This window comes from Zalophus californianus, chromosome 15 (assembly GCF_009762305.2).
Source record: "Zalophus californianus isolate mZalCal1 chromosome 15, mZalCal1.pri.v2, whole genome shotgun sequence".
In the NCBI taxonomy this organism is placed as follows: Eukaryota; Metazoa; Chordata; class Mammalia; order Carnivora; family Otariidae; genus Zalophus; species Zalophus californianus.
In genome coordinates, this window is record NC_045609.1 from 52063517 (window position 1) to 52080682 (window position 17166).

The 17166-nt window shown below is 43.5% G+C and overlaps 1 protein-coding gene across 4 annotated transcripts in view; it reads right to left on the minus strand.

Moving 5' to 3' along the window:
* The window catches only part of HTR7 (5-hydroxytryptamine receptor 7), a 79838-nt gene extending 63808 nt beyond the window's left edge, over positions 1 to 16030 (minus strand). For all 4 annotated transcript variants that reach the window (XM_027597031.2, XM_027597033.2, XM_027597030.2 and 1 more), the window contains exon 1: positions 15349 to 16030. In XM_027597031.2, the coding sequence (XP_027452832.1) occupies positions 15349 to 15893 (545 nt within the window). In that variant the 5' untranslated portion in view covers positions 15894 to 16030. The remainder of the gene's footprint in view (positions 1 to 15348) is intronic.
* Positions 16031 to 17166: the final 1136 nt, after the last annotated feature.

Here is a 17166-nt window from a genome sequence, read left to right on the forward strand (position 1 = left end):
ACCTCACTCCAGCTGGGCTTCTGTTCCACGGCTCTATTGAAGCTGCTCTTCTCAAGATGACTAGACCTCAAGGTCACCAAGCTGACTGGTTACTTTTCTAGCCTTCTACAACACCATCTGACAGAGTTGATATTCTGTCTTTGTCAAAATACATTTCCCTTGATTTCCTAGATAGCACATTCTCCAGGTGTTCCTCATGTTTCACTGACCATCCCTTTTTAGACTTTGCTAGTTTGTCCTCTCCGCTTGGCCACTAAATACTTTATCTCCCAAAGGCTTGGTACCCAGGCCCCTTTTCCTATCTATCCTCTCCCACCCTGTGACTTTAAATATCATTTACAATGACATCCACATGTGTATCTCTAGACACTTACATCCAAATGTCCATGGACACCAAACCTACCAGTCAAAAGAGAATTCGTGATTTTTACCACCAGTCCTACTACTTTCCCGTTCAGTAAACAGCATCATCCTCTGCTGGGTGGCTTAAGCCAAAAGCACGTCATCCTTAATTCTTCTCTGTCCCTCACTCCCCACATCCAACCCTCAGTTAGTCCTGTCGATGCACCTCCAAGACATATCTTGCATCCCTCCACTTTTCTCCATCTTCACTATTCCCAATTATCTCTTCCCTTGATGACCGTGGAAGCCTTCCGATTGGTCTCCCAGCTCTGCCATGTTCTTTATATCTCAGTGTATATATCACCACCTCAGAAAGGTCTTCTACGATTACCCACTCTAATTAATATATCGCTCTGTTTTAACTCTCCAAATGGCACCTATTACCAATGAATCAGTGTGTTTTTTAAAAGTGTATCTGTTTTCAGCCCATTTATTCTTACTAGAATATAAGATTCGAGAAAGCAAAGACCTTATTCTTGCCTTGTTTAGGATACAGAGGAGTAACTAATGAAGATTGAGTACCCAGTAAAGGTTGAAGAAATGCAAAGATGAATCCTCTATGACTCCCATAATAAGAAAAGACAATTTTGATATGTTAAGAAGTTGCTAATAAAGGCCTCTCACCTTTGTGTTCCGGGAAGGAAGCCTGAGTGGCAGGGGCCTGCAGGAGCCCCAGAACTATCAGGGATGAAACCACAAGGCAATCTATTTGTCAAAACGGAAGAACTTCCAAAGACTTTTATTGAGAATACCAGAGACTTTTTCAAACCAAGCACACAGAACATGTATTTCCCAAAATACAATTCTGAAATATTCAGACAGCTGGACCAGATTGATTATAGCTGGACTGGAGTGCATCACTGAAGTCTCTCAGGTTGAAGCATTAAGACTGATAGCCCCCTGTGGGTGGATGGTTCTGGCAGATGTTCCGGATGAAAGAACCATTTGGAAGAAAGAAAGCCATCCAGCTGCCATTCTTTGAAAGAGTAGAAAATTTTATCAGAATGCCCAGAAATATCAAATGCTCAGGAATTTGAATCAGAACAGAGCCCATAATGAAAGTGAGAAGGCAAACTGGGTAAATGAGCAAAACTAAAGCTCCCCACACAGATGCACTGTGAGTCCTCCCCCGGGGGCCCACCGTTGTGCAGTCCCCAGAGGCCGGCATCCTGCGCCCTCACTACAACCCGGAAGAGTGAGCACGCAGGTCTGACCCAGACGCCGTCACTGTGCAGCAGTCCTTAGCAAGGATTCTTCAGGCACAGAAAGGCTGTCCAAAAACAGACCACATAGTACCTGAGTTTTTTTACTGATGAACGCACTCAGACAACCCAACTGTTTGCAACTAGAAGCTAAATGACTCATAATCTCCTCCAGAAAGCTCAGAGCACACAGGGATTGACTGCAGAGCAATATGGATAAGCTAAGCTTTTAAAGGTCCAAATTTTCTGATATGTGAATAAATCATCTTAATTTATGCTCAACTAGATAACCTCTTGAAGACGGGGCTGTGTCTTTATCCACCTTTGTATGGCCACAGTACTTCAAAATCTAGGAGACAAGTAACAAGGGTTTGGTTATTAAAGAAATCTCAGCTCCACCATCTCCTCTAACTTGCTCAGGCATCCTCTCTCTCTCTCTCTTCATTCTCTCTCTCTCTCTCTCTCTCTCTCTCACACACACACACACCTGGCCTGTTAGGGCCTGCTGCTCAAGAGTCTTTCTCAAACCAGTGAAGAAGTGGATCTTAAGATTCCATAATGACTTACCCTAAACCTAACCCAAAAGCTAACAGATGGACTGGAGTGGAGGTGCCCTGGATCAACAATGGAGGAGAAAGTGCCAAAACACATCTGGCTCCTAGGATATTAGGTAAGAGCCTATGGACTTATGCTAACACAATTACTATTATATTCACATCACCTTTGTCTCTCTGAAAGGCAGAAGAAAACATCTAGTGCTTGATGCAGTTCACAAATGATGTTCACAAAGTCAACACCCCTCTGGGTCTCAAAAGACCTGAAGTCAGACATCTCCCCAGCCAAATATGATTCCACTACTTTCTTCCTGTGTGCCCTTGGGCAAGTTATTCAAGCTCTAACAGCCTCCCTTTGCTCATCACACATGTGGCCAGGATGAGAGTGCCCACAGAGTGGTCATGGGAATGAAGTGAGATGAATTACACAAAGCCCCTGGCAGTAGGCCTGGCATAAAGTATGCACTCAACAAATGGCATTGTAAATGCCAGTTACTGTTCTCCCCTGCTTGGCCATCGCCTTCCTGCCTGACACCTGGGGCTCTCCTTCTGGGATGTGTGAGCTTGGTCAAAAATATGTTTCTTCACTGAAAGAAAAAGGCTCTGGGATTTTAATTCAGTTTCATCTGCATTTTCCTCCTGCTCCATGGCACAACAATGATGATAATAAAGAGCCAACCCCTGGCTCTAAGCAGCTGAGTGTTCAGTATCCCTGGGGCTTTGTTAAAGTCAGTGTTCTGCCTATGCAGACCACCGTCACTCAGCAGCCTACTGCAACTTGATGGGACAATCCCTTGGGGCTGTCCCATTGCCTCCATGCTGCTTCTGTCCCATCAATCCCCTAATCCTAATTTGGTTTCCCAAGGAAACTTCTATGTTGTCACCAGGAAGAACGTTTCCCAGAAACCTGGAAAATAAGAAGTCAAGGCCAGACCTTTGGGAATCTGAGGTACCCACCTTCCTTCCTCAAATCAACCCACAGTGATTAACTAAACACCTACCATGTGCCAAGTACTATGCTGGGGATGGGGATACAGTCTCCCACAAGACAGACTCCTGCCATGCAGAATATATGGAACGATTCCATGCAGAATATACAGGTCCTGCTATGCAGAACGTATGGATGATTGAGCTCACAAATCATGCATTTATTACAGTTAATTTCACAAACCATTAATTACACACTGAGGGGAGTGTTATTAAGAAAAAATGCAGGGAGTTATAAGACTGTTTAAGATGGTCTGGAGATTCTAGGATTGCTTGCATGAGACAGTAACATCTAACCAGGGACCTGTCTGAAGAGTGATAAAAATTAGCCAGCCAAAGAGGTAGAAAAGGGGGGGGTGGGCAATAGAAAGACTTGTGAAGGCCCTGAACATCACAATGTCAAGGAACTAAAAAAAGAACAAGGTTGTCAGAATATTGGGGGCTTGGGGGAGATGGGGAGATAGATAGATAGATAGATAGATAGATAGATAGATAGATAGATAGACAGATAGATAGATAGATAGACAGACTGACCAACCGAGAATTGAATTGAATTGAATTGAATCGAATCGAATCGAATCGAATCGAATCAAATCGAATCTTGGGCAAAAGCTGGCAAACTCCTGCAGGGTCAAATCTGGCCTGCCTAATTTTGTATAGGACCCCTAGCTAGGAATGGTTTTTACATTTTAAAATAGTTGAACCAATAAAAAAGAATATTTAATGAGATATAAAAATAACATGAAATTCAAATTGCACTATCAATAAATAAAGTTTTATAATGGAACACGGCCACTCCCATGTATCTACATAACGCCTACGGCTGCTTTCAAACTACAGTGGCAAAGTAGTTAAAACAGAGACCACATGACACACAAGCCTAAAATATTTACTAAAATATTTATCTAGCCCTTTACAGAAAAAGAGTTTGCTAACTCCCAATCTAGTGAGGTAGGCAGAGGTCAGATTATATAATCTTTTAGGTCACAATGAACATTTAGGATCTTATCCCAAGAAAAGGGGAATTCATTAACCCATTAAAGAAGAACAGCATAATCCAGTAGTGTCCAAACCTGTCTGCACAATGGACTAACCTGGGAGCTTCCAAAATATGGATGCACGAGTCCTATCCCCAGAGGCTGTGCATTAGTTGGGCTTGTGTATGGCCTGGGTGTGGGCTCTGGAATTTTTTGAAGATTCCTAGGTGATTCGAATATGCAGGTAAGTTCAGGAACTATCAATAAAATTGCATTTGTCTTTTTAAAAGAACATCCTAACTCAGGGATTCTCCATTGTGCTACACATTAGAATCACCTGCAGGGCGGGGGGGTTATTTTTAAACATACTGATGCCCAGGCCCACCCAGACCAATTAAATCAGGATCTCTCTAGAGCTGGGCTCCAAGAATTGCTTTTTTTTTTTTTTTTTAATTTCCCAGGTGATTTTATTCTTCAGCTAGGGTTACACATGCTGCATTAACATGGGGCAGTAGATACAGGGAGCCTCCTGGGAGGCTACTTTGGGTGGTCCAAATGAAAGATGATGGGGGCTTCAGCTGAGCTGCTGGACATGGCTGTGGGGAGAAGGAGAGGGGAGGGATAATCAGCAGGATTTGGTGATTGGCTAGTAGAGAGTGGGGGGCTGAATGGGAAGTTTCAAAGATGGTACCCAAATGTCTAGCAAAGTAAATGGGTGCAGATTGATTGGGATGGGAATGTCAGAAGAGGAACAAGTTTGGGGTAAGAGCATTAGCTTTGTTCCGACATTGAAAGGGAGGGTCTTATGATGGAGTTAGTCTGACTGAGGCAATAAGAGAAGCTGGAGTTAAATTATAAAGGGCCTTGAATGCCATTCCAGCAATGTTCTACTCATGCAGCAGGCTATCATTAACAGTGATAGAGAGGAACACATGGGCTTTTGATCCAAATGCTGTTCCTGCCACATAGAATGTGCATGTTCCCTCAGCTTCCTCATCTACAGAACAGGATTAAAAATGTTCACACTTTCTCTTGTTCACCTTTGGCCAGCCGAGACACTCAATGACAGACACTCAGTAAACACCCTTTCTATGAAAAGTAAATGGGATATTGTGTCGAGTCTCTAGGAATTTATGTAGCACCAAAGGCTCTCAAAAATGGTAGTTTTTAATCCTAAAGGATTTCCAAAAGAGAATGACACAGCGACACCCTCACAATGTTTTATGATATATACATGTGGACATCCATGGGAAGGAGCAGGGAGCGGAGTAAGAAACTGACACTTATGTTCAGCAGGTGTGACAGACAACAGAATGGTATCTGTTCACCCATTACGAAGAAGTCAGGGTTCCAAGAACCCTGTGGAATCCACAGTCCTCCAGGATCCAGGCTATCCTTCCTGCATACCACTCCTCCCTCCCAAGTGTGGCCCTCTCTTGACCAAGATGACAGCCAGACCTCTAGGCACCATACTTAAATGCCAGGTGGCAAGGTGGAGCCAAGGACAAAAAAAAAAGAGGAAGAACACACACACCGAAATGTCTCAAAGGAAGTTTCCAAGAAGCTGAAACACAATACTTCTACTGACATCTCTTCGGTCGAAATTTGATAACACAGCCACACCTAGCTGCAGGGGAGAGTCATCTCTCACCATCATCCCCCAGAGAAAATGTCATCTTTGCGGCGCCTGGGTGGCTCAGTCGGTTAAGCATCTGCCTTCAGCTCAGGTCATGATCCCCAGGGTCCTGGGATGAAGCCCCAAATGGGGCTTCCTGCTCAATGGGGAGCCTGCTTCTCCCGCTCCTTCTACCCCTCCCCCTGCTCATGCTCTCTTGCTTGCTCGTGCTCACTCTCTCTCTCAAAAAATAAAATAAAATAAATTCTAAAAAAAGAAGAAGAAGGAAAGAAAGAAAATGTCTTTATTCTGGGCAGCCATATTCCCAGGTGAAAACAGGAATTCCTGTAAGTAAGGAGGAATAGGGTGACGGGGGTCAAAAAAGGCAATGAGCAGCATCTGCCACAAGGGGCAAGGTCTGGCAGACTTGGGCTTTCCCTGTGCTGTTCCCTCACCTGGGATGCCTTCTGGCTCCTTCTCTGTACGTTTGCTCACAGACTGATTCACGGCCTCCAGCCTCTTGGCATCTCTGTTGCTCTTGCCTGGAAACTCTCCTGCCTTTCCATCACCAGTCTAATTCAACATTTCTTCTGAGACCTCGATCAGGCTTTAACTCTATCATGGCTGTATCTAAATTTCTATTTTCCTTAAATATATACACATTAATACATGGCACTTGAAGAGGCTTTGAACACAAGTTTCACCCATGCAAACTGTGTCTTTGGACAAGTCACTTTCTCCCTCCAGTTCCTCCCACACTGAGTGCAGATAATAATGCCCACCTCACAACGCTGTTGGAAAGATCAAAGGAGATTTCTGCATGTGGAAAGTGGTCTGTGAACAATAAAGCACTGAACACCTATTAGCGGCTAGCATTTCTACCCTGCCAGCTAACTCATAAGAAGAAACAAAAGTAGTTTGTGGGAAGCGTCACTCACAAAGGAAGATCCATTTATTCTCTTCCCTCTCACCTTCCCAGAGCAAAGCTAGAAGAGGATTCTATCAACCCTTAAAGTGTACCTACAAGCTGAAAATTAATTTAGAGATGAGCAAGGATGACTTCTTCAAAGAGAAAGGCAATCCAGAGAAGCCAGAAGGCTCCCTGCACTGCTGATCACAGCGGAATGAAAGCCAAGAGTACAACTCAGATCATCGAAGCGAATGAGTCACAGTACCTGGCGAGGAGGCAAGGCTTCAGCCAGACACCAGTCAGAGCTAAGGAGCACGGCTCTTGCAAATAAGTCAGATGAGTTCCTGTAACTGTTAACAACCCCAAGATGACCCTTGCCCTCACGCATGAAGCTAAAAAATGAACAGTGGCTGATAGCCCTGAAGCAGTAAGTGCACCTGCTAAGACTGACCATCCATCTGATGTGAATCCTCACAAGATGTCATCAAATAAAGACTTCTGTCCTTTTGATTATAAAACAAAATGTGGAAGCAGGAAAGCACCTAGAATATACATGGATGCTTTAGCGGTAATTTAAAAAGCGAACACTCATGTAATTATCACTACAGTCAAGAAATAAAACATGACAACACTTCAGAAGCATGCCCAGAGGTAATCACTCTCCTTGGTCTCATGATCTATATCTCTTCCCTTTTCTTTCTAAAATTTTCACTTACCTGGGTCTCTGAACAAGGTTGTCTGTTTCAAATTTTTATACTAATGGAATCACATTGTACGTGTTCTTTGGGACTCTGCTTCTTCTGCTCAGCATTACATTTGTGACCCCAAAGTATTTATGGGTGAAATGACATGACGTCTGAAATTTGATTTAAAATACTGTGAAGATGGAGGAGTCACAATGTTGAATAAATTGGCCATAAATTCATCACTGTTGAAGCTAGGCAATGGATACATTAGGTTCTTCATACTGTACTCCTGACTTTTAAATATGCTTCAAATTTTTTATGACAAAAAATTGTTTAAATTACTTTGTAAGATTCATTTTAATCACAGTTTGTTCATTTTCATTGCTGTATAGCAGTAGTTCTCTAACTAAGGTCCCAAAACCAGGAGCATCAGAATCATCTGGGAATCTGAAATGCAAATTATTTGGCTCTACCCCAGACTTACTGAATCAGAAACCCCTGGGGTGGGACCCAGCAATCTGTGTTTTAATAAGCCCTCCAGATAGTCCTGATACATGCTCAAGTTGGATAACCACTATCGAATAGTATTCTATTATGCAAATGTACCACCATTTATTTATTTATCCATTCTACTATTGTTGCATATATGTATTATTTCAAGTTTTAGGATTCCAAGTTTGTGGATATTATAAGTAATCTTATACAAGACTTTTGGTGACAAGAGTCTCTTTGATACATACCTAACGGTAAAATACCAAAATCATAGGCCGTATGTATCTTCAACAGTACACAATAATGCCAAACTATTTTCTAAGTGATTCACCAATTCACAATCCTATTGGTAATGTATGAAAGTACCTCTACATCCTTGTCAATATTTGACATTTTACAGATATTTTAATTGTTGCCATTCTGGAGCATTAAACACCTTCAGGCTTTCCAACTTGGGATCAAAAAATATATATTAGAGAATAGATATATTAGGGAATAGAACTCCAGGCATGAAATCATAGTTTTGCAAACATGTTAGTTGGTGGGTTTGCATGGAATGGACCTGATTTCGGAAAGAATCTGGCATTATGGAGAAACCACAAATGTCAGGGGGACTATACTTTGGAAAGCAAGAGGGAATGTGGTACAAAATGTTATTGCGAAGGAAGGCAGGGACAAATCAAGGACCTTAAAGATGTGCTAAGCACTTTCAATGTTATTCCAAGTGAAATGAAAAGCCAATGAAAGGTTTTCAGAAGAGCAATTTACATAATTATACTTCTGTATTTGTATATATTTAAAATATTTCAGGCACACATCCACTTGTAGCTATGATGAGGTTGCATGATGCTTCACACCAATGCTTCTGCTGAAACAACTAAAAAAGCTGGATAAAACACAGAGACACATACACACACACACACACACACACACACACACACACACACACCTGCTTGTAGTCATCAGAGTTTCTGAGATAACCGGGAGTTGAAGGGACAAAATAATCCTGGAGAGGAGAGAACCACAGAGAGGTGCGCCAAAATTCTGCCGCCACTCTTTCCCTTGGGACATTTGCCAAAAGTAGGTGAGGGGAAGGGGCTGAGGATCCAGGGAAAGAGCCTCAGGCAGAGCTAGTTATGAAGAGGCAACAATACCAGAAAAAATTTTGGTAGTCTCTTGAAGATAAACAAAAATTAAAGACCTGAGAGTCCAAGAGCCCCAAAAGAAGGAAGGAGCAGAAAACTAAGCCCAACACTGGGCTGGTATTCCCCCTCAAGATGTTGGTTGAGTTCTGAAGTTGTGCAGGGCAGGAGGCTGAGAAGCCAAGGAGAAAGCTCCCAAAAGGTTTTCAGTAGGAGTTTTAACCATCTCACAGTGCTGAGGAGTGAACAATTACAGTTCTGAACAAGCCAGGGGGAGAAGACACTGAGAACACCCCATGCTTTTAGCTGAAATCCCAAGAAGGCTACACCCCAGAAAGAGGCATCAGCCAGTAGCAGACAGAGCTCTAGCAAAACTAAAACATTAGGGGCGCCCAGGTGACTCAGTCATTAAGCGTCTGCCTTCAGCTCAGGTCATGATCCCGGGGTCCTGGAATCGAGCCCTGCATCCAGCTCCCTGCTCCACGGGAGGCCTGCTTCTCCCTCTCCCACTCCCCCTGCTTGTGCTCCCTCTCTCACTGTCTCTCTCTGTCAAGTAAATAAATAAAATATTAAAAAAAACACACAAAAAAAACCTAAAACATTACCTATAGTTAGCACAACCCCTAACTGGATTACAATAATAAGTCCACCAATATGCCTGCCTAGCAGCTATTTTCTCTCAAGGAAAACAACATCATCTACAACATCTATAATTTTTCATACAAAATACTGAGTATATAATCAAATGTACTAGGCATGCCAGGACATAGACACAAAACCCAGAAGGGAACAAAAAAAAGATCACAGACAAAGAAACCACAAGCGATTCAGATATTGGAATTAGTATAAAAAGAGACTAGGTATACTCAAGAGTATAATAACAAGAAAGAGAAATTACATAAGGCAGAGAATTAGAATCAAGAAAAAGGATCAAATCAGAAAAAAAGGATCAAATGGAACTTTTAGGAGTGTGAAATTAATAACTCAATAGATAAGGCTGAACAACAGATTAGACAAGCAGAAGAGATGATTAATAAATTGGAAGGCAGGTCAAAAATTTTTTTAAAACTGAAGCACAGAGGAAAATGGAAAATGGAAAATAAAGAAAGAGTGTAAGAGACATGTGTGATAGAGTAAAAGTTCTAAATTATGTAAATTTGAGACACAGAAGAGAGAAAGAATGGGACAGTAAAATTACTTAAAGAGATAACAGCAAACTGATTAGAGACTTTAATGCACAAATACAAAAATTACTAAGAACCCCAGCAGGGTTGACCACAAACAGCAAAAAATGATCAATAATGCCACACCTGGGGACATCACAGAAAAACTGATGAAAACTAAAGACTAAAACTAAAGAGAAAATCCTAAAAGTAAGCAGAAGAAAAAAAGACACATTATCTTCAAAGGCATAATAATAATGTTGGTTAATGGCTGATTTTTCAACAGAACTGATGGAAACCTGAAGACAATGGAAGAATGTTTTAAAGTGCTGAAAACCCCTCAAATATAGAATTACATACTCAGAGAAAATGTCATTCAAAAATGATGGCAAAATTAAGACAGTTTCAGATAAATAAAAACTGACAGTATTTTTACTAACAAACCTTCACTTTTAAAAACGCTAATGAGGGTGCCTGGGTGGCTCAGTCGGTTAAGCAACTGCCTTCGGCTCAGGTCATGATCCGGGAGTCCCGGGATCGAGTCCCGCATCGGGCTCCCTGCTCAGCGAGGAGCCTGCTTCTCCCTCTGACCCTCTTCCCTCTCGTGCTCTCTATCTCTCATTCTCTCTCTCTCAAATAAATAAATAAAATCTTAAAAAAAAAAAAAAAAAGATTTTAAAAACACTAATGAAAGTTTAACTGGTATTATACAAAAACAATGAATCATAGGTCACTACATCAAAAACTAATGACGTATTGTATGGTGACTAATATAACATAATAAAATTAAATTTAAAAAAAAAAAGAAAGTTTAACTGGGCAGAAAAAAATAATCCCAGATGAAAGCATGTTAATGTAGGAAAAAAATATAGAGCAATGCAAAGGTAAATGTGTGGGGAAATAAGAATGAATACTGACTGTCTAAAGTAACAAAAATAATATCTAAAAGATCTTTTAAATATGTAGATTAAAATGCATGACAACAATAACACAAAGGATGTAAGGGGGTAAATAGAATTAAAATACAATAAAGAACCTTACTATACAGTATTGTATTTACCCAAAACAAATGGAAACAAGTCCACAAAATGACTTGTATACAAATAAATGTTTATAGCAGCACTATTAGTAATATCCAGAAACTGGAAACAATTCAAATGTCCATCTACAGGTGAATTGATAAACAAATTAAATGGAATATTACTCACCAAAAAAATTGAAATAAAATAAAACAAAATAAAGTACCGAAAGACTATAAACTATGGATGAATCACACAGATATATTGAGCAAAAGAAGTCAGAATTAAGAGTACATACTATATTGTTCCATTTATATGAGTTCTAACCAAGTGAAACTAATTCATGATGCTAAAAGTCAGGATAACAGTTATCCTTGGAGTATCAGAAACTGGAAAGGGGCAGAAGGGGACCTCTGGGAGGTTGGTAATGTTCAATTTCTTGATCTAGTGGCAGATTACATCAAAGTGTTCGCGTTATGGAAATTCATCAAGCTCTATACTTAGGATTGTTCATTTTCTATATGTATTTCCAAAAGACATTAAAAATATATTTCAGACATACAGAAAGTTATATAAAGAATAACAAGACTGTATCAACTATCAAAATTAGAAACAAAACATTACCGGTACAGTTGGTAAGCGTGTCACTCCCTCATACCCCCCCCACCCCCACCCCCACCCAGAGATAACCACTCCCATGAGTGAGGTGTTCACCATTCCTCTGCACTCTTTTTTCCTTTACTCTTTATATAAACTCACCTAAACAATGTATAGCGCTCTTTTGTATGTCTTAAACTGCATGTAAAATATAATTTGATTTCTATTTTTATTTTTTTCAAAGATTTATTTACTTATTTGAGAGAGCAAGTGGGGATAGGAGAAGAGGGAAAGAATCTCAAGCAGACTCCCCACTGAGTGCAGCGCCCCACCCGGGGTTTGAAGATCTCAGGACCCTGAGATCATGACCTGAGCCAAAATCAAGAGTCAGACACTTAACCGACTGAGGCACCCAGGCGCCCCTGATTTCTAGTTTTAAAAGATCATTCTGAAAGGGGCACAAGGCAACTTTCTAAAATTATAAAAATATGCTATATCCCCATTGGAGTGTTGGTTACATGGGTATAGACATTTGTCAGAACACATTAAGCTATGCATTTAATATCTGTGCATTTCACTATAGGTAAATGTTATTTCACTTAAAACAAATTTTTTTAGAAGAGATCATTCTAGCTACTTCATGGCCAATGGATGAGAGATGGATAGAAATGAAACCAGGAAGGCCCATTAAAATACTTCAGTAGACCTGAGAGTGCCAAACATCTACCTGAGGAGGAAGGAAATAAAGACAGCTTGTGGGCACAGTTCTTTGAGCAGCTTAACTGTGAACTGGAGAAGTAACTACAGAAAGAAATAAGGCCAAAGGAAAATAGAAGATCAAGCTTGACCCATTTGAGAGGAAACACTGAAGACAAAGAAGAGAAGAGGGATCAAGGAAGGAACAAGATCCTTGAGATGAGAGGGGGTGGGATGGGGAGCGCAGGTGGTTTGGTCTTTGCCGGGGGAACAATGTCTTCTCACCTTTTAACTGGGCAGAAATAAAAAGGGAACAGATGTAAGAAAGACTGTTTGGTAGTGGAGAGATCATGAAGCTCCCATCCATTGACTGCTACTTCTTCAATGATCATGAATCATCATCTGAGAAGGGTGGGGAAGGGAATGTTGAAGACTCTGCAGAAGAACAGCATGGAATTGCATTTGAAAAGGCTAGAAAAGCATCCCTGTAAGGTGGGGTGTGGTTAAGAAAAATCAAAGGTTCCATTTTGGACACGTTAAATGCTCAAAAGATATCCAAACTCTCACAATACAGTAAGAGCTCAAAGGCAGGAATACTATTATTCATCTTTGATTATGCTGCACAAAGTACACTGTAACCTAACCTTGTACTCAAGAGGGAATGAACAAATGAAGACGAAAATTTTTCATATTTTCTTAGCACATTTGTATATCATTGGTCATAGTCTACAATAAAACTGAAGAAAACAGTCTCCAGAAGTAATTCACCTTAGATATCAAATGCATTTTCCTTTTTCTCATTTTTATTTTTGTGTGTTCTTGGAAGAAAAGCAATCTGTGTCTTCCAGTGTTACCAATTCTTCATTTTATCTAAAATAAAAAAAAACCTATGTTCATCCTCCAAAATAATTTTTTAAGCAGAATTCACCAATGGAGCAATTCTCATAGGAAATAAAGAGACTCTATATCCCTATATTACCACAATTTGTGAGAATCGTACGGATATACTGGATGAAGAAACTGGAAACTCTTGCCAAGAAGGATTAACCTCTGTCATCGAGATATTCCTGCTGCTTGCTGGTAAGTCACATGTGCACACTGAGTGAAGAAAGCCTTTAGCTCATATACAGGAATCTCAGGGTGGTCCCAAGCCAAACCTGAATGTGCCCAGCAGGACAGAAGCACTGGCTGTGCTAGGAGATGAGTTAGGATACTGTGCTGTTTACGTATCATTTATCAATTATGAAAGGGAAAAAATTATAAATGCATTTCTTGCAGCATAAATTTATATGTGTTGTACTACACTAAGTTCCATTTAAAAGGACTCCATTCATGCAAGAAGCGCCGATTTGGTTGGCTTAGCAGTCCAATTTTTATGCTTACAATTCATTTATATACTTACTATGTATATTGCATGCACTCTCCTATTTCCTGTTGCCACAGCCAGACTGTGAGTGCATATGTTTTTGTCATTCTTAACTACAGTAATTCAGAACTTCTTCAGCTGTCAAGTTTGGAGCTAATATTCTCATATATGCCATTCGTGCACTACTCTTAAAATTAATTCCTTGTTTGCTCTCAGAAGCTCCTACCTAACATGATATACAAAATGGCAGGGTCAATTCTTTAAAAATAACCTAGATCTTTAAACGTAGCTACAATATATTTTTTCCTTGAAAATATCCCCTTTCCTATCATTCTCTTTATTCAGTAATTATAAACCCTGGTCAAGCAGTAAAACAGGACATGTTAAATACCAACAAACCACAAATAGCAGTATTTACAGGGAGGGAAAGGAAGAAAATCTCAGTTTCCTGCTAAACCATCCTTTGAGGCACTGTCATTTTAAGTGTGGAGGCATCAATCATTTCTTCTATGCTGAAGGGTTTATACCTTTAAAGGTTCTGTAGGTCCACAAAGAAAATAAGCAATTGTTTCTCTGTATCATTAAACACAAGAGGATACCAGTCCTGTGCAGGGTTTTAAAACACCAGCAGAATTATGTGGATGAACACTAAGGTTTACTATTTCGGTTTCAAGAGAAACAGAGTTATTAGGTGGCCAAAGAACATTGGAACCATCCTTCGAGTTGTCAGTTGCACAGTGTTTCAGGTACCAAAGACTAGCTCCATTGCAGCACCCTGTAATCCTCGGGGGTCTCCTAGCCCAATCTGACACCCAAGAATTTTACCGGAATTTTTTCCCCCAGTATCTCTGACAGATGGTCAGCCTCTGTTGCAATTACTCCACTGGGGAGTTCTCAAGAGAAGATTCTCAAGGGATATGATGAAAGGCTAGAACCAACCATTCAGACAGGGAGTAAGGCTCCAGTCAGCAAGCCTGCAGGACCCAGACAGCGTTTCCAAACACTAAAATCAGACGTCCAGGAGAATGAGATTCAGAACCATCAATCATAGGGGTGCAACGTTTAGACATGTAGAACCCCCAATTCTGGAACCCTCCTCAGTCCCCTGCCTGGGGGCAGCTCCCACAATCTGGAAGCAAGGAGGCTTTTCAACGACTGATTTCTTAAAGTAAGAAATGACACTTTCAGACTCACAGCAAGGGTTTGTCAAGCTCAGAAAGGATCAAATCCCATCCTTCTAAAAACCAAGCCAAGGGACCCCGTGCTGGAATTGCCAATACTTAAAATAACTTTGGTCTTAAAACCCTCACTACAGTAAACTAGAACATTTCGGGCTCTTTTTTTAAAGGTGTATATAGACTATGCTATAACTGTAGTTGCTCGGTTGGTGTAGGGTTGATGTGTGGGGGTTGATGTTTTAGGCGCAGCCCTTCATCCCGCCGAGGAGTCTGGCTTATCCTCCCAAGAAAGGCGAGCGCTCGCGGTGGAGCTGCCAGCACATCCGCAGCCGGACCCCGGGACGGGGCGGCCCGGCCCTTACCTGTCGATGCTGATCACGCATAGGGTCATGATTGAGGCCGTGCAGCACATGACGTCCATGGCGATGAAGACGTTGCAGAAGAAGTGGCCAAAGATCCACTTGCCCCCGATGAGGTCGGTGACGCTGACGAAGGGCATGACCGCCACGGCCACCGAGAGGTCGGCCAGCGCCAGGGACACGATCAGGTAGTTGGAGGGCTGGCGGAGCTTCTTGACGAAGCACACCGAGATCACCACCAGGCAGTTGCCGGCGATCGTCAGCAGCGTGATAAGCGTCAGGATGGAGCCGATCACAACTTTCTCGGCTCTGCCGTAGTTGATCTGCTCCCCGCAGCCGGAGACATTGTCCGGCGGCGCGTCCCAGGTGGGCACCGGGCTGGCCGTTACCTCTGGGACCCCGCGCAGCAGGTGCGGCGCCCAGGAGCCCGAGACCGGGCCGGCGCCGTCGGGGCTCAGGTCCGGCAGCCCGCGCCCGACCTCCGGCAGGAGCAAAGACCGGAGGTGCCCGTAGAGATCCGGGCGGCCGCTGCTGTTAACGTCCATCATCTTGCCGCTGTGCGCTGCTGCCCATGGAGCCGGCACCCCCGCCACGCGCTCCGGCCGCCGGCCCGGGGGGGCTTCACCTCGCCGGTTCCGCTCCGCCCGGCCCAGCCATGGAGCGCGCGCCGGCCACTGGGGGGCGCCTCGGCTCGGCCTCGCGGCCCCCGCACGTCCCGGGGCCCCAGCCGCTGCGGACCACGCGGGAGCGCGGCCGCGCCGAGACTCCCTGCGGGAGGCTCCTCCGGCACCGACGGACGTCCGGGACGCGCAGCTCGCGGGCCCGCGGGCACGGCTCGGCTGGCCGCCCTGCAGCCCGCAGCGCGCAACAACCGCGCGCTTCGGCCGAGCGCGCCCGGGAGGCAGCGGCAGAAGTTGCGGAGTGCGCCCCGCCCCTCGCGCCCGCCGCTGCCGCCGCCGCTGCCGCCGCCGCCGCTGCCGCCGCCGCTTCCCTGCGGCAGCCACGCCGCGTCCCCGCCGCCGCCGCCGCCGCCGCCGCCGCCACTGCCAGTGCTGCTGCCGCTGCCCGCGCCCTTCGGGCTCCCGGGACGGGCTTCCCCGGCTGGGCCGGGCCGCCGCCTCTCCCGCACCTCCCCGCCGGGCGGGGGGCGGTGCTTCCCGCGCCTCCCCGGATCCCGAGCCCGTTCGCTCACAGATCCCTCTGTGCGGCTGGAGGCGCAGACCCCCTCCGACAGACTCGAGCGTCCTCACAGAATGAGCGACACTTGGATGGGGGAGGACTCGGGGGCCGGCGGACGCTCGGACACATTGCAAAATGAACAACCTGGAGAGGATTTTTTTTTCTTAATTAAAAAACCTTTTCGAGCACTACACCAAGCAACAAATAGATACTTCCGTTTCCTATTTTGCCCACTTATGGGAGAAAGCGAAGATAGAAAAGGAGAAGCAGCCGAATGGGGTGGGGGTGGGAACTCAGAAGAAAGCAGGGAGAGGGTGGGATGCCTTCAGGCTTTGGCACCCAGGGGGAGCTGGGGGCTCTGGGGAAGGGACCAACACGGGGCTTAAACCCATTGTGACTAACCCTCTAGCGTCTAGAAACAGGCCTCTCGCGGTCTGAAAATAGACCTGGGATTATTCCAAAATCCTGACAGAACTATCTGGAATTCTTTGTTTCCCTCTAACCTTGACTAACAAATAATCCTCTCCTCATAAAAACGCTAAAAATCTCATATTTATATTCTGACTTCAAAGCTTAATATACTGAAATGAGGGTTAATTTTCCCATGGTATTCTGGAAATCTTGCCCATAAGCGAAGAAATG